A 23,645-nucleotide genomic window follows, 5' to 3' on the forward strand; every position below is an offset into this window, starting at 1 on the left:
CTGTTGCCCTGCCTTGCACATGGGCAAGCGTTGCTGGTAGCAAAGGACTTTTACACATACCAGAGGGCAGAACTTGGGCCTAAGTGCTATTGTCCTGGTTAAACAATCAGTTCATTTCCTACATTATGGCATTAAAATACATGTGGTTTATTTTTTTGGTTGGTTGGATTTTTGTTTATTTTTTTTTTAGACTACACAAACAGCGCGGAGCTAAGTAAAACATGATTTTCACCTGGGGACTCTGGAGCTTTACCCTGTTTGGAGATGGCAAATCACAAGTTAAACAAATGCACTCTCCTTTTGGGTCAGCCTGCCCCACCACCACCGGTAGCACTGGATATCTACTACAGAGATTAAATAACACTTTCTGCTCGGAGCAGCTAATGAGAAAACAGCAATGGCATTTGCAAGACAAACATGAAATTTTTATGTCCAAAGCTGAGCCATAATTATCTCATGCAAGTTACTCAAAACCTTGACTCCAATGAGCCTATGTATGCTTTTCAAGTATTTCCTATAAAAAATAATTTCTACATAAGAGAACTATTTATTCAATTTACCATAATATCAATACTGAATATTTTATTGACATCTCAATTAATAACCATTTTCTTTTAAAACTATAACTCTTGGACAAAAATATACAGTACAATCACCTGCAGGTCTCTATAATAATAGATTAGTAAATAAACGGAGTTAGTAATGCAAAAACATACCGCTTCCTAAGCACCATTTAAAAATTCAACTCAATTTTTAAATGCAAAGAAATGCCTGACACACCACAGAGACGTCCATTAATCCACCAGACCGCCCCAGTGGGGTTCTTCAACATAAATGGTCGGAGAGGAGGAACAAAGGTCAATGGGTGGATTTACTGCTGGATGACTCCATAAATTACTGCCTCAGCACACCTACAGCCCAAACTATACCTACAGGCAGTTGAGACAAACAGTGTCACAGTCTCGGTAACAACAGAAGACAAGAAAATTCTGGTCTGCATGAGCATTTGATAGATATTTCCTTTTTTGAAACTTTGGAAGTATAAATACTATCAAAATCTTTATGAAAATTTGCAGTTATTGGATCAGGGAATAATAACAAATATCTCATTACCTGCTGCAAAAACTGTTCAGGACAATTAATCACAGGTAAACACCTCAAGGAGCTCAAAAATGAATTTGGGTTTTCATCTGAAGAGAAGCTCTTAATAACTACAAATCGGGATTTCAGAGCAAGCTCGTACATCTAATATCTACTAGAAGTCATCTTGATGTATAAAGCAAATTCATAGAAATGAAAAGGAGGAGGACAAGATATCAAACAATTTACTGCATCCCAAGGACTTGGACATGACAGGGAAGATTTGGTTAAATCCGTAATTGGTTTATTCAGACATAGCTCAGATACCAAATAGTTTCAGCTCCACTTAATGTGAACAGCTCTGCTGGACACGTATTCATTAAGCATACACTAGCATGAGATATGTATTTGAAGTACAAAAAATGTATACTAAGCCAAGAATAGGAGCGCTCACTATTCCGTAATTACAGAAAAAGAATCTCACCCCACCCCCCCCAATAGCTACATTTTTACTAAAGGTGAGATGAGTTTGTGGTTTAAAATCTATTGTAATTTCCCTGCCTCCCCGCAAGATGAAGGGGGTATTCAGACAAACTGAGGGTATCAGTCAAACTGCTTTACTTCTGAATAACAGGGCGGGAGAACTCAGACTGAAAGAGGAAGCCAAAAGAGGAAACGGGAGATTCAGTCAAGGGTGGTGTACAGCAAAACTTATTCAAATTTCCAGAATAATATTTGGTTATTAACTGCACTGCCAGTATAAGAAAAGATATTATGTATGATGATGCGACTTAAGATCCCTTCTAATCCCTTGGAAAAGCAACACTCTCTTTTCTCAGCTATGCACTTGGCAAGAAAAGAAGATATAAGCTAAAGGATAAGCCTGGCTTGTGCTCCTAGTACACTGTGCAATATTTGCTTCCACTGTTCCACAATCAGTTAATGGTGGGATTCAACTTTATTAGCTCTACTGACCCAAGAAATGAGATGACTGCAGTCTGTACTAAACACACAGACTTCCGCTGTACTAAACAGCAAGGGAGGACTCCAAAGGTGATTCATTTCAGCCTGGGCTGTGGCTAATTACCTGTCTTTTTCCATTGAAGGAGTCCACACGATCAGACACTCAAAAATCAGCATGGGGAACCATGTCCTAAGTCTAAAGGAGAAACGCATTTTAGGAGATGGAAGAAAATACTCATCTTGGAACCTCTTTCTGTGCATAGTGGGGTAAGTCCCTATGCCCATATGCTTCCCCAGGTGCCTGTGTGGCATGACAAATCATTAGACCAAGCATTTAATTCAGCAGCGGGTGGAATTGAAGGTTTTAAAACATTCAAACCCACTAACGAATAATGATGCATCTTGGATAGTATGCCTCGTTGTGTGAAATTCAGGCACTGCGCTTGTTCTTTGCTCTGCCATCATCGGGCCATATTTTTGTTACACACCAAGCACATCCAAACACAGCCAAAGCGAAGGCTTTTCCTAAACCAGCACTGGCTCTGCGTGAATTAATTCCTCTCCCAGGAACTGGGGAGTGGGTCAGCCTCAGACAGAGTGACATTTCCAGCAGGGTCCGGCTGCCACAATCTACCTTGTGCAGATGGACTAATAAATTCTGTCATGGGTATTATCTGAGTTGCAGGCCAGAAAGCAGGGGAATGTGTAACAGATTGAGCTCTTGCCACATTGTGAGAAAAGGTAAATTGTCAACAAACATTTCCTACATCTGATATCTTTTGTATGTAGAGCTACGCTTTTAATAAAGAAGCAGCTGCCACTGCTGAACGATTAATCAATACTGGTAAGCTGACATCTTAAGAACTTGCTGAACTAAAGCTTTTCTTTTCCTCCTGCATTTACAAATAAAGTGCTCACTATTTGACTAAAGCCTGTCTACTTGACTGGAAAATATCAGAGTCCTATTTAAATGACATTTGCAGAGAATGAGATTTTATCCTGGTCGCTGCTCCTTATCGCTAATAATAACATCAGATTAGTGGATTTAGGCCAGCCGAGTAGCAATGCCTTTTCTGATCCCTTCTTAAAGCAGCTCTTTCCATCTGTCTAGCCAAGCTTTCCTCTGCTTGTATGGGCCAACGATTAGGTCTTAAATGGAGCTTCAATTGATACCATGTGGGATATCTATACAGAGGTTCATTGTGTTGCTAAATTCCAGCCAAGACATTTATCAACTCTGACTGCTGCTTACTTCAAAAGATCAAAACACCTGGATATTTACAGGAATAAACATTCTTACACCCTGTCGCCTTCTTGAATAATTACAATAATTAGATGATCCAATTATAAAAACACACAGTCTGCTTTAAGATTTATTTCCAGAATAAGATACGGGATCAGACACTAAGCTGCTGTCAGGTAACGTGACTCAGCTGAGCACCACGAAGGACTTGGGGCACAAAGTTTCTGCATGTTCAGGATGAGCCTCACCGCCCGGCGAATAACGAGGGACTTGGGCTTCAGCACCATGTGGCTTGTTAATCGTGGTGGTTTTCATCTCGGGCTTTAGATGTAACGACCGAGCATCGTGGGAGCAAACAGAAAATGCACCGCATGTCCGCATGCTGGATCCGCTCACCCTGCAGTAAAACTTCTTTTTAAAGGACGATTATTGGTTTTGTCATCATCGCTTTTATTAGCAGCTGAGCTTAGCAGCATAAGCAAGATGTAAAATCCAAATGCCAAATGCTCTCAATAAAAATACTAAGGCCAATTATAAAGTAAATTTACCTTTTATTTCCCCTCCCCTTTTTGGCTGTTTTTAGTTTAAAGGTCACATTGTATTCCTAGCTAGAGCATTTACACTATGTTAATAACTGACATTTCCTCTTCTTAATATATAATGCAGACCTGACAACTGCTGTGGACTAAAGATAAGATGTGAAACCAGTAGTTCTCACAAGAAACCAGTGTTTCTAGACCATGCAAATCTCCTAAGTCCCATGCTTGTTTAGTTTTTAACAAGGTCTTGCTCATTCCTAACCTTGACCAAAAAAGTGTTTCCACATGGCAGTCAGATTGATGCCAAGTGCAGCTACACGCAGAAAGTTGCCTGACTTAATCAAGCAGTGGTGGAGACATGAAATGAATATTTAGCAAGGTCAAGTCAGACTGTTGTTTGAGAAGCAGCAATTGCTGACAGGTGAGCGAACAGCACACAGATCTGGGACCCTGTTTCAGTGCCTACATATTTTTACTATTTGTCATCCTGTTAACAAAACTCCATTAAAACACAATATTAGCAATCTACAAACATTTTTATGGAAAGGATACAATCTACTATATATTTATGCATGTCATAAAGCCCATAATGCATCTTGTATAAGACCATTTATCTTCATTTCGTAGGGTCACAACAAGTACACGCTACTTTTCCTTCAGGAAGCCTGTGGCATGTTGAGCCAAGCATCAGTCATAATAAGAAGGAAAAAGACAAACTTATTTCATTAAAAAATAGTGCATGAAGTAAAATGGGAAACTCCAAATTTTTTAATTAACAGGATTGTGAGCATCGCTTATCTTTGAAAACAGCAAATTGGAATTAATCACATTTCAAGACCAAGTTAATATTCTCTCTCTTCTACAAAATGACTGTGATTGATCTAAATCTAGTTATTTCATGCAAAACTAGGTTAAATACCGTGGATCTTTATGACCACACAGAAAGCATTATCATGACAGACTACATTATTGTATTTCTGTTGCTGGGTAAGCCACAGTAAGTCCAACCGCAAGCCATCAAATCAGGAAAAAATCTCCAAGCAGCCTTAAGTACAAAACGTCTGGCTGGTGGAGTTTTCACAAGAGCAAGTCAGGGAATTACCGGGCTGCTCAGAACCAGTGGGAATACAGAACGCCCCGACTGCTTTCTCCTGAGGGCATGGAGGGCTGGGGCAGCCCACCCAAGGGCACCCAGGCGGCACCGCTCAGAGGTGCCTGGGCAGGAGGGGGTGGCTGGAGCACCAGGTGCTCCCCCCATAGCCCCTCCAGCTCCTGTCCCCAGGGACCCATCAGAAGTCAGCCACATCTCCTCCTGCTACAGGGACAGACACCGGTGGCTACCAGGCCTGCTTCTCCATGAGAGGAGATGTGAACCTTCAGCCTCTGGAGGCACCCGAGCACTAGGGTCTCCAAAACTGGGAGACTGAGCTCATGTGCCCATAACTAAGCATCAGAAATTATGCCTTTTTTTTTTTTTTTTTTAATATATCTAAGTAACATCTATGAATTACTATGTACAGAAACACGCTGCTATCTCAGTATGGCTATAAACCATTCTAATTCTGTGACCATTCAAAACACCGTTAATGTCTCTGTAATTCCAGATAATGAGGAGTAATAACAATATCATAAATGATGACAAACATCACTGTGAGCCTTTTTCAGGATTCCCATGTTATTTGGTGCACATACATATAATGAAGCTTCCTGATAGTTTAAGCACCACCATTTAGCGTCAAGTCCACTTCAACAGCCTGAGTTCATGGTTTATCAATTGGGTGAAGCTAATGCGAATGAAGGCCATCTCGGTTTGCTCATCAAAAAAGGGCTACGTACTGTCAAAGAGATCTATACAGCATCCAAGGAACTGGCAGGAGAAGCTGGCTACTGTGTATTTATGCCTTGTAAATGGTATCTGATTTGGTGAGCCTCACAGTTAGACACAAACTGCAGCGCAGCATTTCTCTGATCAGATTGTGGCAAGATGTTTTCCCCCTTAATTCAGTTCTGTATGAAATCCTAAAGAACTTCCTGCTAGCAAGAAGGCAATTGCAGGGTATGTGGTTATAGGAAGACAATCAGGTTCCTGGGGAGCAGAGGTCCTCATGTGTACTTTTTTTTAAACTCCTCAGGGGGGTGATTTTCTCACAATCACACCCCCCCATCCTATCGTGCCTTATTGCTTAATTAGCTACTGGATGAAATGTAGTTCTGTTTGCATCAACTTTATGTCTACTGTAATTGCCCTGCGTTGCAGTTCCAAGAAGAAAAAAATGGATCAAATAACTACATATATTTTGTTTGATTAATCATGAAAAAATCATTAAGGGATTAAAGTGAAACCATTTTACTCCTGTTGATCATGTTCAGCAATTTGAAATTATTTTATGATCCTGATCAATGTAATTAATGAGAATGGCTGTTAATTAGTTACACTAGCAGGTGGGCCATGAAAAATGTATTCACTTAATACCACAGAATATCTTGCTCTTCGAATTTGTGTTGATTCTGTAGTGTTCACAGAACAAGATTAAAAACCGCTTGGGACTTTGCTCTTTGAATTTTCAGCTCACGCACCATACACAGACACGCACACACCCTCAGCCACACAAAATTCCTGCCGTAAAGGCAACACAGACACAGCTGTTTGGAGATATGAAACCATAAACATTATTTTTGTGATTGTCTTCTTTACGACAAGTCCCTACACCAGCTCTCACAGCAAACCCTACTGGCAGCTCAGGAACAAAACCTGTGTCAAAGTAACCGGGGCTTCACGCTCAGCGCCTTGTAATTCAGTCGCTCTCATCTGGCCCTTTCTAGTCTCTCTCCCTAAGGAGAGGGGGTTCTTCAAGAGAAATAACCTCTTGGGTGTGAACTTGAGACAGACAATAAAAGTGTTAAATGCTCTGCAGTGTTATGTAGCTAATTAGCGGTATTGAGAGCTTTACAGTGGTTTTGATTATCATGGGGGCTGTGAGGGATCCCCGTCCCCAAGGAATACAGGCAGCTGAATATTGCTTTTTTTCTGGAATGATAGCCCCCCTTGCCTCATTTGCTCAGACACACACACAAGACTTTTCCCTTCCCTCTCCCCTATGCTACACTTAGGTATACAAAAGCCTATGTATAAACCACTATGACATGGATTTAATTGTCCCCTTTTTTCACATGTGGCCATGCTGCTGTACTAAAAGAAAACCACATTTGATAACCACTGAACTTAAAATATTCTTTTAAAAAACATATGACCCTGGGATAAAAGCAAACAAAAACCAATCAGTTCCTCCCAGCTTGTCCTTAAATATCACCATGACAAGTGCAATAGAAATAAAGGCTTGAACTTACTATTTGGAGATGAAGAATTCAAGATTAGAGACCCCAAAGGCAAAAGCGGGTTATCAGAAGAGTTCCTAGCTGCACACCTGCACGCATGGCCAAGCTGCTGTGTTTGCTGTTGGAAGGGAAGCTCCAGGTGAGCCTGAGCTCCTGATCAATCCCTGACAAGCTGGGTCAGCCCATGGCTCTGAACTACAGTGTTTGCAGAAGGCTTTTTTTTTTTTTTTTTTTTTTTTTTTTTTTTTTAACTATTAGCATGAGGAAGGCAGGGGCTGTCTCCCTTAAGGAGACTGACATATCGGTGAATGAAGAGACAGCAGAGCAAAACTGGTATTATAAACCTTTGGGGTGAGCAACCACACAAGGGGCTGGTTTTAGCAGGACTCAGGTTTAATGAGCTCTTCAATGGCTGTGACCTCTTCTCACCAGGGACACCTGGGTGTATGAGGAAGGACTGTCATAGCAAAAGTACTCTCCAACAGAGAGCCGCATTCCTATTTTAAAAGGGGAGAGGAAAACAAAAACATCCCCATTGTTTCTACAACATCTTAATGATAATTCCCATGGACTGGATCCAGATTGTAAAGAATCAGCCTCAGTCTTACCTGCTGGTTCCTGCACTAAATATTCCATGTACATAACTGTCGGCTTGAGCCAGTGTATATTGGCCTCTTCAGATGAAAGAAAATTGGTGTCGGCAGCCTCCTGAGCACATTTTAATAATCAGCCTGATCATGGGTGCATGGCAGCTGCTCGATTGATGGTGTTAGACAGCGAATAAAGAAAGATGCCAGCAGTGCCCTCAGATCTGACATAACGAGGGAAACATCAGTCATTTGGCTAAAAGGCTCATAAAGGCTCCATCAGCTGTGACACAGGAGTCTGTCTTATGCAAAGCTAATGAGGAAATGTGGCAGTGTTAGCATTCTCTTTAGACAGTAACAAGTTGCAAGTGAGCTGCATTTTAGATGAAAAATTCAGTTGGAAACAGAGCAGTTTTCAGGATCTTTGCCTAAATAATACGCTGATGTCTGGGAAAGACTGTTAGAAATCAAAAGATTTTGAAAGGGTTTTAGGGCATCCATTCCCGATCCCATAGCCTGTATATTGATTCCCAATGGATACCACGCATATCAATGCCAGCACCCAACGCTCATCTCACCTGACTAGATTCTGACCACACTCACCATGCATCTCAAACTTGCACATACTGCTATTCTTCCTTTCAAAGCTGGGAACTACAGGGTGGCCAGTGACCACCAATTAGCAAGATCTGGGCACAAACAGGGCTTTAATTGATCTATGCAGACCTGCATGAGATATGGTGAAGACAGCTGCATAGCCCAGTCCTGCTGCTTTGCTCACCTCAGGGTTTTGGAAGCACTGGTTTGGAGTCATTTGAGAATAGCACCCATCTCTGCTATGTGAATATTTTAAAGCTGTTGTCCTGCAGCTGGGTATGAACCCTCGTATTGGGTTGCAAAGTCAGGCTATGAGAACAGTATATCCAGGAGCTGTCAGACGGGCTGCTCTGGAGAGTAAGGGTAGAAGAAGGGAAGCGGGGAAGAAGATACGCGCAGATGAACTTTCCCTTTCAGTCAAATTTCCATTTCTAACAACTTCTTCCATTTCAGCTTCCTAGCACGTTGATATATTACACTAATTATAAAAGTGACCTTCTCCCCCTTCTACATTTTTTCTTCCTACCACTGCTCCAGTCAATAGATTTACAGTCTGATGTTATTTCTGTGTATGCCATCAGAGCCATTCCAACAGCAACAGGGCGTTATGAAAAAAAACAGTCAAAAGGTAATTAGAAATCTTGCTGAAATGTTATGTTTGTTACATGAGGATTACAATGAATGATTCAATGAGCCTCAAAGTTCATCCTTAACATTGATAAGTGGCTTTCTGCCAACAAATGCACAGCTGGTGACAGCAGGGATTCAGGGTTTGGGAGGGACACACACTTCTAAGGTGAAATCGGAGACAGGGATTAGAATCAGAAAAAACAAAGGAGGTCTTTATTCCTGGAAATGTTAAAGTCATTTTTCAGTGGCAAAGGAAATGCCATTTTTATAGCACATACCTAATCTTTCCCTTAGTTTTGATAGCAGATGTTTAGCTATATAGGTGAAACGCGGGATTCCGACATTAGAACAAAGAAAACGGCAATGGGGGTTTCTGACTTTGTTCCTCAGTCACAGCAGTTCTGCATCACGTCGCGTTTAGGCGGCCCTGTGCAAGTCGCTTTGTCTACCTGTACCTCTAGCTCCATGTTAACAAAGAAAGTAGAAAAACAAAAGACTATCGATAAGCAGAGTTAATTTGGTATTGAAAAAGCCACCAAAACAGAGATCCCAGCATGCTAACAAGTGACTGCAGCTGCACAGAATTTTCCCCACAAGTCCTAACACCATTCTCCAAACTGCTTCTGCACCAAGTTACACTGGTAATGGCAACAGCAATTTACAATGTAACCTGCCTGAAAAGGCAATCTGCTTAAGTAACATCTTCTCCTAAGAGGTTGTCCTCAAGTACTCTCAACCGCTATAAATAATCTGGTTCATTTTCCTTAGAGGTCCACCTCAATTGATTTTTATCAGTCCTCTGAATGACCATTTACAACACATTTCAAAATAATACTCATGGACCGTAGCTGCTATTAAAGTTAATTAATTAATGTTTGTGAAGCTTGTTGAGAATCTTGAATGAAGGGTTGCACACTGTATATTGGTGCTTTGCTGTATAGCAGAGGAGAAAAAAGACTTGTTTTCTTATGAGAATTAATTCTCTGGCCTCCATTCAGACCTCAGTGCTGTAAGTTAACTTTGTTGAACTGCTTTCTTTGCAGTAATGACTTACAGATCATAATACCTTTCCTGGGAAGAGACTTCAAAATTGCACCAGCACTTTGGAACACCCTGTCAGCATCAGAGAGTTACACTGCAAATGGCCTGAGTGCATAATTTTTTTTATTTTTATTTTTTTTATTTTTTTAACAATAGAGCTTTATTTCTGCTGAAAGTTAATACCACTAAGGTATTTCACCTTTTTTTTTTTTTTTTTTTTTTTTTTTTTTTTTCTGGCTCCATTTGCACTTATATTTGCTTGGTAATGCGGCTTTGCCAAGTTAGACTAGCATAAATTATGGATTATTGTTTTGGGACACATTCTTTTTTTCAGCTTATATTTTAGAGCTGCACAATTTGTACGTGGTATTCCTCTCGGTTTACTTTCTGCAATGTATCCAGTGCAACCAGATTGCCATTTAGTATAAAGTATTAGGTTAAGGGTATATAGTGCCTAGTTAGGGAGAAGCTGGTGAAATTTTCCTGAGAAATAAATGCCTGCCCTAAAGCCATTTTTGCAAAATACTAAATGGTAAACAATTACAATGCTTATGCTAAGCTCCATGTTAACAGCTGTATGCATTACAGACTGACGTACAGAACATTGATACAGCAGGGGCTGTACGCAACACATTTAAAGCTGTATTTCAAAGCTTGTACATGCCAACATGCAAATTAATAATTTCTTCTTTCCAAATGTCACTGGCATGGTGATTTCCTGCCAGCCTGAGCGTCATTCTCCTGAAGCAGTAAAAGTAACACAGTCAATCTCCTCTGAATCCTATCTCCCCTGCTTCCTGCAGGGTCCCTGGGAGTTTATGATTCATATTCAGAAAGCTGTACGCGGTAGCCCTTTGGGGATGTATATTAATGAAGAAATTTTCTCACGCCAGAGCTGCCTCTTTATTGGAGTACGAAGGGTACAGTCTGTTCTGAGCGGCTTTTTAATTTCTCATAATTAACCCTGCCAGAATTAACATTGGTGGCATCACTGACAGCAAATTAAAGAAGCCACATCAGCAGAGTTAAAGCTTTTTTTCTCTCTTTTCCTCAGCCTCCCACCCTTTTGAACTCCCCTGTTTTGGTGTGCGTCTAAAGAAGAAAGTTCTCAGTCTGTCACGACGATTGTCTTGTCATTGCACTAAGAGCCCTGCTGGGATAGGTATGATTAGAACATTTTCAGACTTCCCTACTGCTAATACCGACCTATTTCAGCTCTTAACTGGCCATGTGCCATGTAGATTTGTGGCAAAGATCCATGGTTTCAGTTTCTTTTGCTCTATGAGGTACAGCGGTTCACCTGATCTGCACTGTGAGCTTGTGGAACCAAGATCTAAAGGCCATGGCAGCATTCAGCCAGCCTTTTCTACTGACACTGTAGTAAAAGATACATCAACTGTGCTTTGAGCCTCTTCAAACCAGCTTCACAACAGCCCCTTTTAAAAAATCCTGGACAGATGATGAAAACAGGCTGTAAACACCAAGATATCCCAACAAACATTTTTTCTTCTAAGCCAGAAATAAATGTGTTATGTTTTGATAGCCTTGTAGCCACTTACATCTAGAATTTCATAGAAGGAGGAAAGGGGTGGACCCCAGATTTCTCCGCTGGATGTCTGAGAGGAGAGACGGATCTCAGAGAAACCCTTACATGGTGAATGCCACTGTAAGAATCGCAGTTCAAATCCACCTGCCCCACATGAGTGCTCTGAGAATTAAGGCTCCAGAGGTCACACAAATATTCCTCCCTTGTTTGATCTTTAAGTGAAAAGTGACCTATTATAAAGTTGAGAGGTCTAAGAAAGATGAGCTGTAAGACTGCTGCTGTTAAGTCACACAGGAAGCAATAGCGGATGAAATAAAAACAGAGCTATTCATTCATCTACCTACCAATTTCTGTGGAAATCATATTTATTGATCCTCTTATTCCCTCAGTCTAATGATAGCTTTTCTTTACAAACGAATACAAGTTGTGATCGCAGTCACTTTGCTTCTGCAGGAGAGAAGCTAACCTGCACGTGTCTTTCCATTGGATCATGCCAGGATCATGGCATCCATTTCCATTGGATCATGAATTTAGTAGCCCACAAGGAGAACGTCCAGTACTACCTGCTACTCTGAACTTGCTTCTTTCTGCACTGCCTTCTTCCCAGAAATCTAGCATTGCGCCCTGCTTACAACTTCCAAGTGCCAAAACACCCGCCTGGACTTCCAAATGCTCCTGCAAAGAGAGGTAAATGTTGGCAGAATATGGTATGAGAAGCACCTTTCACTGATTACCTGGAATGATGTAAGACATCAATCTAAAAAGCCCAAAGCCACAAAGCCAATACTGTTTGCAGAGAGATTTGATGGCTTTAGAACCAGAATAGGGATTTCCATCAATAGGGGGTAGAAGGCAGGAGAATACAACGGTTGTGAGCAAGCATGTGACAGCTAACAAAGGTACCTCGACAAAACACAGATTGCCGTGTAAAACCCTGCAGTTGGTGCAGCTTTGGAAACATGCCAGTGCAACCAGAACGATGATACGCTTCTTGCATTGTCAGCTGACTTGATGGGCACTGTTTGAGCACAATCTGAGAGTAATTTTAGTTTGCCACAGAGACCACCGGAGGGTAAGAATGTGATTTACATTCGGTGGTCTGAAAGGTTGCAGCAACGATGGTAGTGCAGATATGACAGAACCATCAATTGTTTGAGACTATAAATTTGTGTGTGTACAAACATAAATATATATATATATATATATTTCTGTGAGAAGGCTAATTAACGGCCACATAACTTTCTGCAATAAAACTAGGAGAGACAACAGGATTTTTGCAGAAGTCATTAAGGTTACTTCAGATGGCTTAGTTTCATTAAAGCACTACAAAGCAGAAGGCTAGTGCAATGCTGGCACACAAAGATAAACCAGAACACCAATACAACAGATATCAACAGCCTTTATAGTACTTTGCAAGTATTCTGCAGCTGTGAGTAGTCAGGACAGAGTTGGGCCCAACTGTCTTCTGTCATCTCCACAGTCCAGTGACTGCAACAACCCTTGGTGACTGGCAGTGTGGAATTACAAATCCACAATAACAGGCTGTGATGAAGTTATAATCACTTCCAAGTAATAATAAAAACTCTACTGTGTTGAATGATAGGTGAAACTAGCACCTGTACTTGTAAGTGATAACCAGAAGAAAGCTAAATCTGGGAGTTACATCACAAGCTAAACTCCTGTTAGGAAACAAATTCAATTACTGCATGGGGAACAGAGTAAGAGTCTAAGAGTAAGACGGGAGCCTAACAACCCTGTGTTGTAATGAGTTTAGGGTAGCACTGATTCCATGAATACATCAGTTCACAATGGAAGGAGGAAGATGTTTTGCACTAACATATCAAAGTCCTACCTGAAAGGCAGGAGAAATGAGGAGAGCCAAACATGCCAGTAAGATTGCTTCGATTGGCTATAATGCCTGTGTGACCCCAGCTGCTTTTGTGGGAACGTCAGTTCAACTCACTGGTGAATTGTCTAGTGTGCACTTACAGTCCTGGACCAATTTCTTGTCCCCCTTTAACTTCTCTAATGGCTCAAACAGTCTGAAGGACACTCAGCGTTTTAATTAACTCCCTGCAGACTCTTGCCCGAAAACACTACAGCTGAGAAGATTATCAACTGCTTGGGATTTCGGGGCTTGACTGTTGGAAGTCCTCAGGTAATTGTGAGACATTTCCAATAGGCAGCAGATATTTAGACCTCCTCCTCTCAAGAGTAACTCCTCTTGATCTTACGACTGTTTCCATCACTAACATATATCTTTTTTAAAGTCTATGGGTGGACGACTTAACTGGGAATTCTGGAGTGTAATAAACCAACAAAGAGGGAATTCCCATGGAAAGGAACAGCCAAGCAGTGCTCCGAGTGACTGGGAAGGCATTTAGAGCTTAGTGCAGGAAAATCTCTGAAGCCATTTGTTCTGTGCATGGCTGCAGTAAAAAGAAAAGCAACAAGGACACAGAGATGCATCAGCGAAGGGCTGGAATACAAATCATAGGAAGTGAGATTATTTCTGTAATAACTACTGCACAACTGGAATCCTGTCCACAGTTATACGCACCACACAGGTAAGTTAGTTTTACTGTAGAGAGGGTGCAACTTTAAGTACCCAAGGTGGTTCAAGGTTTTTAAGAAGATTTGTTGTCAAGACAGGTCAATGTGACTGAATTTATTCTTGCTAGGAAAAAGATAACTTTGAAATGACTGAACAGAAGTATTTCATTTCATATTAAGAATGTTTTAAATACAGCATAGAGATAAGGGAGAGGGGAAAAGCTGTTCATAAGTGGTTTAAAAAAAAAAAAGGGCAAAACAAAACCGTGGGCATCATTTCACATTTGGAAATAACAAGCCAGTATCCACTGGCAGTGACAGCTATAAAACTCTCATTGACTTCAATGAAAGCAGCAAGTGCGCATCTAATTGAGGAATATGGATCACAAAATGTAAAGAAAAATCATTTTGCTTAGAGAGTAATGAATATGCCATATTATGCTGCCAAGTAATATTATTGCCACAAAGTCTCAACGAGTTGATGAAACATTGATATTTTTATTAGTAGAGAGTCGATTGAAAGAGAGTGACAAAACAAAATGAGGATGAAAAAAGGTAAAAGAAAGCAGACTTACTGGGCCAAATGGCTTTTTCATGTCCATAAATTGCTAAGCGTATTTCTAATTAATTTCTCCATTCAAACGGCCAGAAATAAAGAACAGAGGCTTTTGAGTGTGCCATGAACTCAGGAGAGACTCTGTAGACTTGGACAAATAATAGTATAAAATGGTTTATGAAACCAGAGGGTTTATGGTCTATAAATAACTTCCATGTATTTTTATTCTTTACACGTACAATATTACTGAGGACTGGATGATAGCTTTTCACTGCTGCCTGGTTGACTTCTTCCACATACACACCCAAGGTAATGACGATATTGATCCTGAAGAGACATTTTTTGAGACAGATAAAAAAGCCACACAACTGAACTAATAGAAAGGGCCTAGCAACTTAGTGGTAAAGCTGTAGTCCTTTAAGTGCATAGCAATTGGCTACACAGCTTAAAACCTACATCCTAATATCTTCAGGGTCTGGGATGAAGAAGGAAAGAAAAAAAAAGAATGAGACATCTAAAAGATGACTTAGGGCATTTAGTGCCTTTAATGGCCCTTCAGACAGCTACCATGCAAATTTTTAGGCATCCAAATATTATTTACATCCAAAAATATATGATATGTGTGTTCGTCAGTGTAAACAAGAGACTCGCTGTGAAAATGCTTTTGATCTTTAGGACTTACAGCATGCTCTTTTTTGGTTAAATGTGCAATTCAAAACGTGCCTAATTCCTAAAATCCATATATGTGACACTGCCTGGGTTTCCATGACTACTGCTCTGAAAACCATATTAATTATTCAAGAGGTCCATGCCATTCTCCCTGCGTTCCATAAGGAATGCTGGGAAGCACTGTCTGCCTTTATAGAGCAATACAGATATTTAAAAGGGCTGCATCGCTGGCTCTAAATACCACAGATATTTTCTTACAGCACTATGACATCTGCGTGATAGGTCCCATAAATATTTTTTAAACACTCCAGTACATCAGTGAAGAGGGGGAAAAAAAAAGAAAAGAAGAAAAAAAAACTCTCCTCTGCTTTTTTTCTTCTATATTTCAACAATATTCAAAAAGATGCTTTAATTCTAGTCTCTGTTTATCATCCTGATATAATCCCATTTTAAATAAAGTCAACTAGCTTGCATGCAGTAGGGATTAATGCCTGTGTTTTTTTAAAGGATATAGTTTCAAATTGTGAAACTTACATGAAATCAAATTTCTCACATCAGCTGTGACTAAGCATCTGTTTGCCATATCTGTTGATCTCTGTATGTTTTAATAACCATAATCAGCGCAAGGAACATACTTTACAGATAACGTTATCAAAACACTGTAACAAAGTAAGGAATGTCAGTGCTGAAGCAATACATACCACCGCCGACGTCCTGTCACAGCGAAACGATCAGTGCCAATCACACGGGAGCAGCGCGGGTGCATTACAGGGCCAATTACTCAGATGCAGAGAAGAAAGGAAAGTGGGCCAGATTCTGTTCTCAGTGGAAGCAAGACAATAGAGTTACCCCAGATTTATACCTGTGTGACTGAAAGCATAATCTGGCCCAGCATCAATCTTCCCGACATAGAGTCGCTCGGGATCTCTGATTGGCATATATGTAATACTCGGGCATCCCTTATGGAAAAAGTCTATAGAATGGAAGAGAAAATGATAGCTTTTCTGCAGAATTTTGTAAGTCAAACTACTATATAGAATTCCACTGCTGAGATGTATTCTAGATCTCAATTAAATGCTCTATAAGCCTTCCATACCATATCTGTAAAAATAATATTCTCTATTAATTCCTGTACGTTTAGGGAACATTCTTCTGTAAAAAGAAAAAAAATCTATTCATTTTTCCTTTCCAGAACCTCCAAGTTTCAGCCCTATTATATTCTCCTGTAATATCCATACAATACCTAAAGCCAGGATTGAAATGCAGTTGGTAAGGTAAATCTGAATTTCCCCAAAGCACAGATACAGCCTTCTGTTAGTCCTGTCACCACTTAAAAATGCCAAAATGAACAACAGGGAAAACAGAGCTCAAATTCAGAGATTCAAAGCCTGCCCAAGTCAGAATGCCACGTGCAGATCCCAGACTGACACTCCCTGAGCACACACACAGCTGTGACCAAACCAAAAAGTGCAGTAATATTTTTAGGTCTCGGGAGCCCTGGAACACGTACTGTGCCTGTGTGTGCCTCTCCCACTGTACTGGCTCTTCCCAGTGCTCCTCACCCTCACTACCTTTCATGAGCTGCTCTGCATCCCGATGTGGCTAACAGTGCAATAGGAACATGGGAACATGACCCAGGACTGAGAGACGAGTTTTGTTTGAGAATCCTGCACCAGCTACTTACCCTCCCCTCAACATCTGCCTTCTCTCCTAGCCTGTGCTGGATGGAAAATCTCTCCCCCCCTGGGTACATGCTAGCACCTAGCACAATCCTCCCCCTCCTCCCTCGGTTTAGCTGGAATGGCAAGGCATTGCTATAAAACTGCTGATATACTATAACCTATAATAATTTCCAGTTGCCTACTTCCAGGATTTTTTTTTCCCTTCCTCCCAAACATCTCCCTACCAGGGCACCATCATTACTATTATTATTTACTGTTCAGACTGCAGCTCTAGCGCCCACAACGTGCATGCTTTATTACTCCCAAGTTCTCACTTGCCATACAAAGTGCTCCATCCAAATACAGATAAAAAGTAATTTCCTCAAGAGCAAGGTGTGAACTGAGCATACTTAATTGTGCACTGGTATATCAACTGTATAATGTTGCAATAAAATTCCAAAACAATGTGATTAAAAATTATACCAAATGAGGATACCAAGGTGCCATAGCCAGTCAAAGCGCATTTATCCAATCTAAATTATATGCTAAGCAAATAAAATAAACATGCAATTTGCTAATTAAAGTGTACTCTCATGTATTCTGTAACCACCATAAATTATACTGCAACATTTAATTTTTTGACTGTTTAGCAAGGTTTATGACTGCTTTACTAAATTAAACACAGAATGAAAAGGGGGGAATAGTAGGAATGTGCTGCTTTTCCCCTCCTCTTTCAGTTCAGATTTCTTTCAGTAGTTTTTTTGTTTGTTTTTGTTTTCAACAATCATACCTTCCTACAACACAATCTTAATTTTACTGTGGATTTTCTTCCACTTTTACTTCCAACGCACATCTTCCACCCTGACTAAATGACAGCTATTTGTTTCTGTATATTTTCTCCAGTAGGGTAGTCAGCTCTCATTTTGTGTACCTTATTTGAATGATTCTTTAATAAGAATTCCACGTTCAATGTCCCCACACTTTGTCAATGACAATGGCTCCCCACCACCACCCCCAAACAAAACAAAGATTTTTCAATCCTTTCATCTCATCCAAAAACAGAGTGCCAAATCACAAATGGCAGCTCTCCAGTCAACGCTACGAGCCCTCCATCATCCTGGGTCTGAACGCCCGAAGGCTTTCCTGGGTTCCACTCAAGGGGAACTGTGAACAGTTGCAGTTTGTTGTCTCTTAAAATATCAGAAAAGTCTCCGGATCTCAGTGTGCCTGCCAGCCAGGTCAGCTGTATGCTGGACTCCTCAGGATCAGTGTTTTATCCCAGAGTATGGTCAGGTAAAGAGAAATGTGTGGTTGAGAAATCTGGCAGTCACTGTTCAAGCTCTTACTCTACTCAATTGCTTTGCAGCTTCTCTGAAAATTGCTCCATATTTGTGCCCAACACCTAAGGATTAGCATGCCTCCAAACCATCCATCTACGTGACTTCACAGCCTACCTATAGCTAACGCGCTCCTGCAAGTTACAGTGAGAGCACCAGTGAGTTGCAGCACCAGGCAACCCTTGTAGGTTGGCCAGCATTATCTCTACCAATAAAACAGAAATTAATGTCTGGCAGTATTAATATTAGAGCCGCTGTTCTGTACCAACAACTACCTGCAAACTCCCCAAACACCACATCCCAGTGACACACCAAGACACACAATTTACAATAATGTAAATCTGGAGTGAATTCCAGACCGCTCCGGCTTTGCAGGTATCAGCGCTGCTGGGACTGGGCTGTGCAGGTTCCAATGCACTCTGCGGTCTGAAGATGTGCAAGTCCAAGGCAACATACAACTGCTGAGACAACGCAAGACTTCTCATAACCTTAATCACCTTTACAGGTGCATGAAGTCTTTCAGTTGAAACATCAATCACCCCAGGCTGGCTGTATCCAGCCCCTTTCACAACTTCTTACAGAGGTCTAAGTGCTTTGTTGGAAATACACAACATTAGCATCCTAATATCAGCAAATTTGTCCAAAATTTAGAGTTCTTGCAGAGCTGTTTTGTCTAGAATATTCTAGAAATGAATGCATATGCTAGGAAAAATTTGATGGTCAATACTTCACACAGAGTGGGGTTTCCTATAACAAAGCAATTGAAGAACTCTTTCTTCAACCCTTTTACTTGCACTTTATAATAATATCGTTTCATACTTGCCTTCTTTTTGGCAACTGAGATCGGTACATTTGTGCTTTGTTGGTTACAGACACCTTTTTAATTGGTATTACTTTGCTGGGAGGATCAGTATGTTAGCTGCTTTATTCACAGTGCTGCTTGATTTGCAGTTTTGCTGCAAGACTATTTTTCTTAGAAATACTCCTGAACTCCTGTCTTCAGTGAAAACTGCCTCTCACTAAAACAAGGAAATAGTTTTGCTATCTAATCTGCCTCTTGAAACCTTGCCTAAAGACAACTCTTGCTTCTTTGGGAATTCATTTTTTGGGGAAAGTGGGGTAGAAATGTATTTTTTTTATTTTTTTATTTTTTTAATTTTGCCTTTTAGACCATCCTCTTTATATATTTTTTTTCCTGATGACTGGTATTTAATAATATTGCATCTTCATTTCAATGAACAGAAAGAGAGTACATTGAAAACAAAGTGCTGTCATTTAAAAAATAAGAATATAAAAAGCAATTTATTCTTTTTACAAGTGTACAGTGATATGCTAGCTAGAAAATGCCCATTTTGCCTTGTCCATGGAAGGGGGGGGACACCATCTCTCAAACCTCTGCTTCTGCCATGCAGTGAAAAATAATTTTAAGTACTAAGACAGAAACAGTCCCTGAAAGCCTGCAGGTTTAAGGTTGAATCATGTTTTTTGCTCTCTGAATTATGTCTCCATCTGCTCTGATTTTGGGGATTGGAACCAGATCTTGGGCTAAGAAAGTTGATGCCAACAGCTTGTGGAGCCAGTGCCCATCAAAAAAATGTGGTGGTTTTAAAGCGAATGGCCCATATCAGTAAGTATTGTTAAGCCACCACTCCAATGCAGCAACACAGCGTGCTAATTAAGAGGAAGCAGCAGATGCATAATTCAGGGGTTACAAAATGGACTTAGGATCAGTGAGGTTCTAGACTCAGTACTATTTGGTCCAGCTGTTTATCAGTCTTCGCACATTTACATATGACCTTCTTCAATCCCTCCTCTCCTCCTGCCCAGCTCAGAAAAATCAATAGTGCTTTGTTGTAGGGTTATGAGAAATTCCAGAAGTGCAAGATAAGCTACTCTCACGGTTCAACCATAATAGCCAATGGAGCTCAAGGGAACTCACAGTTACCTGGGCTATGGCTCACTGTTCCTGGGTTATGACTTGAGGATATTTTGATGCAAGAAAAAAGAAAAAAAGTTACCATCGTTTCCTTTTTTTTTTTGTGCAAAAGACTTACTTACCATTTCCTGGGAAGCCTTCTGAGGCCTGAACTGTTGGACAAATGGAACCAGCAAGCCCCCACCTTCTCTTCCTCCTCCTCCCACCGATATTTAACAGCAAACTTATTTTTAAAGTAAAACAACTGTAGAAAGTTGTGTTTGTTTTTTTTTTGTTTATTTGTTTGTTTGTTTTTTCAATTAACTCCAAAATTATTTAGAAGTAAGAGCTCACTTCATTGGAAAAAACTAAGTTACAGTGCAATTCAAGAACCTTGTTTGTATAGTGGGATTCTTCTCTGTTTTGCCATCGTAAATCCAAAGTAACACCGCAGGGCTGAATTGTGTTACACCAGATTTTCAGAAAATAAAGGATACCGCAGCCCTGCCTGTTGACCTCTGTGGGATTTTTGCCTAAGTGATTACTGCAAGATAAAGCCTTTTGACATAAGGTGGAGTGAAACTGAATTTTAAAAGAAAAATGTGCAAGAGAAAATACGAGGCAATTATCTGATTACTAATAGGAAGAGGTACAGAGCCACAGTATATAATGTTCTAGGGATTATCCAGCTTTGAACAATGCTTGCTTAACAGCTGCTACCGAACTGTGGTTTGTGTACTTGGCAGAGTGTTTCATTAATGATAATCTACAGTGTTTACAGCCCATAGGCCTCTAAATATGTTAAGAACCTTTTTTATTTGTATTTTATAATCCTTTTCCCTTATGTTTTATGTTTTTCTTGATATTTCTGAGATCTGAGGAGGTTTATGTTTCAAAATGATTCATTCCACTCTGACAACTGCAGAGCAAGATTGCAGTAAATGTTCCCTTGTTATCAAGACTATGTATTTATAAACAGAGAGGAATACTATCTAAATTCATACCAGGGCTTGGATCACCACCAGCTAATACATTCAGATGCCAATATACAGTGCTCTATTGTTTACATGCAAAAGTAAATGTCAAACAGAGGTGTCTTTGCCAGTTACTAGATATTCCTCAGTCACTTCTTGGACCTGTCAGGTTGCAGCAAATTGAAGCTGCCTTATTTTTGACATTGCATTTGACCTGAACTTCATTTAGAGGAATCCTGCAATTATTTTAAAGGTATAGTATCGATTAAGACTTCGGTTTGTTTCAGAATTCGGCTTTCAGATCCTTGCCTGACCCACTCCTCGTGGCAAAACTCAGGTGATATTAGGAAAACAGAAGATAATTAAGAATCTAATTCCACTGCGGAGGGGATTATGTATTATGTAGAACACTAGGAAGAAGATCACGATCCAAAAGCCAAGTCACCGAATTCTGGCTGTAATTGTTTTGACACATGGGATTTTGGTGGCCATGATTCTGTCATGATAAAACCAAAGCAGATTATTGCCTCAAAGCAATTAGCATAGTTAATTTTGACACAAGACAGCACACTTCTCTTTCACTGTTTTCCCCTTCTTTCATCCTCTCCCCCTTTGTACCATCCCGACGCGGCTGCTTTCCCCGTCTCGGTGATGCTGAGCAGCCGGGAGCCCTCCTGCCAGCTGCGCTCCCTGGGGGACGTGGCAGTGCAAAGAGCTCCCTTCACCCGCAGCGGTACGGCCCAGAAACTCTCAGCGACGTGTTAGCCTCATTCCAACTGGTATCAGAGGGGCACAAGCACCACATCTCAAGCTGCTAGAGGGTTGGTTTTTTTTTGTTTTTTTTTTTTGCACTGGCCCTCCAGTGCGCCGAGCTGCTGAGCTAGGCTCACTGAAATGTACACTTGAAAGAAATTCTCTCCCCTCCTGATCACTAGTGGTTTCTATAGAAACAAGAAAGAATCTCTGTTCTTCTCTAAAATTTTCCCCTAATGCTTTTATACTGTATGAAACCATTTTTTAATTTTTTTTTCTTTAAAGATTCCACAGCTCTCCATTTATAACCTCATTTATCCAATTAAAGAATAGATTAGATTAAAAAAATGGGCATGGGGGTTAAATTTAAAGTAACACAATCCTGTGCATTAACTATCTGTGGTCAAGCCATCTCTCCTGGGTCATTTTATGGCTCAAGCATTTCAAAGTAAATAGTTTAAAACAACGGTACATCACAAGAGTTAAAAGGGGTCAAGAGGATATTTACTTAACCACTAGTTGACTTTTTAACTTAGAAATATTTCAGCAGTTACTGTATTTAAATGAAATCCATCTCCTCAGTGTCCCCATAAATTACTCTACAACTCCAGGGTTCCCATCCATGTTGCAAGTCACCACCCCAATGCCTGGAACTTCTTCTGCTTTAGATAACTGTGATGTTTGCTTGCTTTGTTATTGTGCCCTTCTCTGGAGACTGCATTTGCACAGGAATTGCTAAGGCTTGTAAATATTGTATCTGCCTTGTTGTAATCACTAGGCAAACATACTTGCACTCAGTCATATAAAAAAACCTAAGAGCTGTTGAGCCATGAAAAATTTCTCTAACAGAGGTTTGACTTCAAGAAAAAAAAATTGGAGAAGAAAACCTTCACACCAAATAGACTAACAGAGGCTATGCTAGCCAGAAACCAAAACAGCAATACAAACAAATGTTATTTGGGGTCTACTATTCCCTTCTATCAGAAGAAAAAGAAGACAATCATTTTTCACACCATAACGATGCAATATAGCATGTTTTTATAAAAACAATAATAGGCACTCATTTTCAGTGCACATAAATAACTTTCTTGTATAGTCAAGTCATATTTACTCTCACATGTTTACTTGGAAAGTTTAATATTCATGCACACACAAATCATTTACTGTAGGTAGTGAGTTGAACTCAACAGAATAGAGGTTGATTATATTAGGCAATTGCAGATGGGACCAAATGCAATCCTGATGTCACTAACGCGGCAAAGTGACGCACAGGACAGCTTCTGTCCGGCACGTCTGAAGGAGACGCTCAGTACAAACACCAATTTTGCTATTGCTATTTACTGCACCAGCACTGTCTGTCAGCAAAGATGACAACAAGACAGTCTTGGAGTTGCAATCTGAAGTGTTATTTGCTTTCCAATCTTCTGTTAGTTTGGCTGTATTTTTGCATTGTAAGAATTAAAAGTCCCCTGCAGGTGCTAAGAATATTATGAGAGCTGGAAATGAACAAACTGCTGGGTCAAATTCATCCCTATAACGGGATCCCACTATATATAACATTTAGACTTCCACCATCATGTTTGAGGATCTAGCATAATAACATGCTTGAATTCAGTCGCCTCAAAGCTCTTGGTGGGTCTTGTTAAGACTTACCCCAAAAGATAT

The 23,645-nt window shown here is 40.3% G+C and overlaps 1 protein-coding gene across 7 annotated transcripts in view; it reads right to left on the reverse strand.

The window, feature by feature from the left end:
* Window positions 1-23,645, reverse strand: part of AFF2 (ALF transcription elongation factor 2) — a 363,897-nt gene that overhangs the window by 270,489 nt on the left and 69,763 nt on the right. For 3 of the 7 annotated variants that reach the window (XM_068697358.1, XM_068697356.1, XM_068697355.1), the window contains exon 1: window positions 2,168-2,319. The exons of the other annotated variants lie outside the window; for them this stretch is intronic. In XM_068697358.1, the coding sequence (XP_068553459.1) occupies window positions 2,168-2,304 (137 nt within the window). In that variant the 5' untranslated portion in view covers window positions 2,305-2,319. Of the gene's footprint in view, window positions 1-2,167; window positions 2,320-23,645 lie in introns of those variants that run through there. 7 annotated transcript variants of the gene reach the window in all.

This window comes from Anas acuta, chromosome 13 (genome assembly GCF_963932015.1).
Source record: "Anas acuta chromosome 13, bAnaAcu1.1, whole genome shotgun sequence".
NCBI classification, from domain to species: Eukaryota; Metazoa; Chordata; class Aves; order Anseriformes; family Anatidae; genus Anas; species Anas acuta.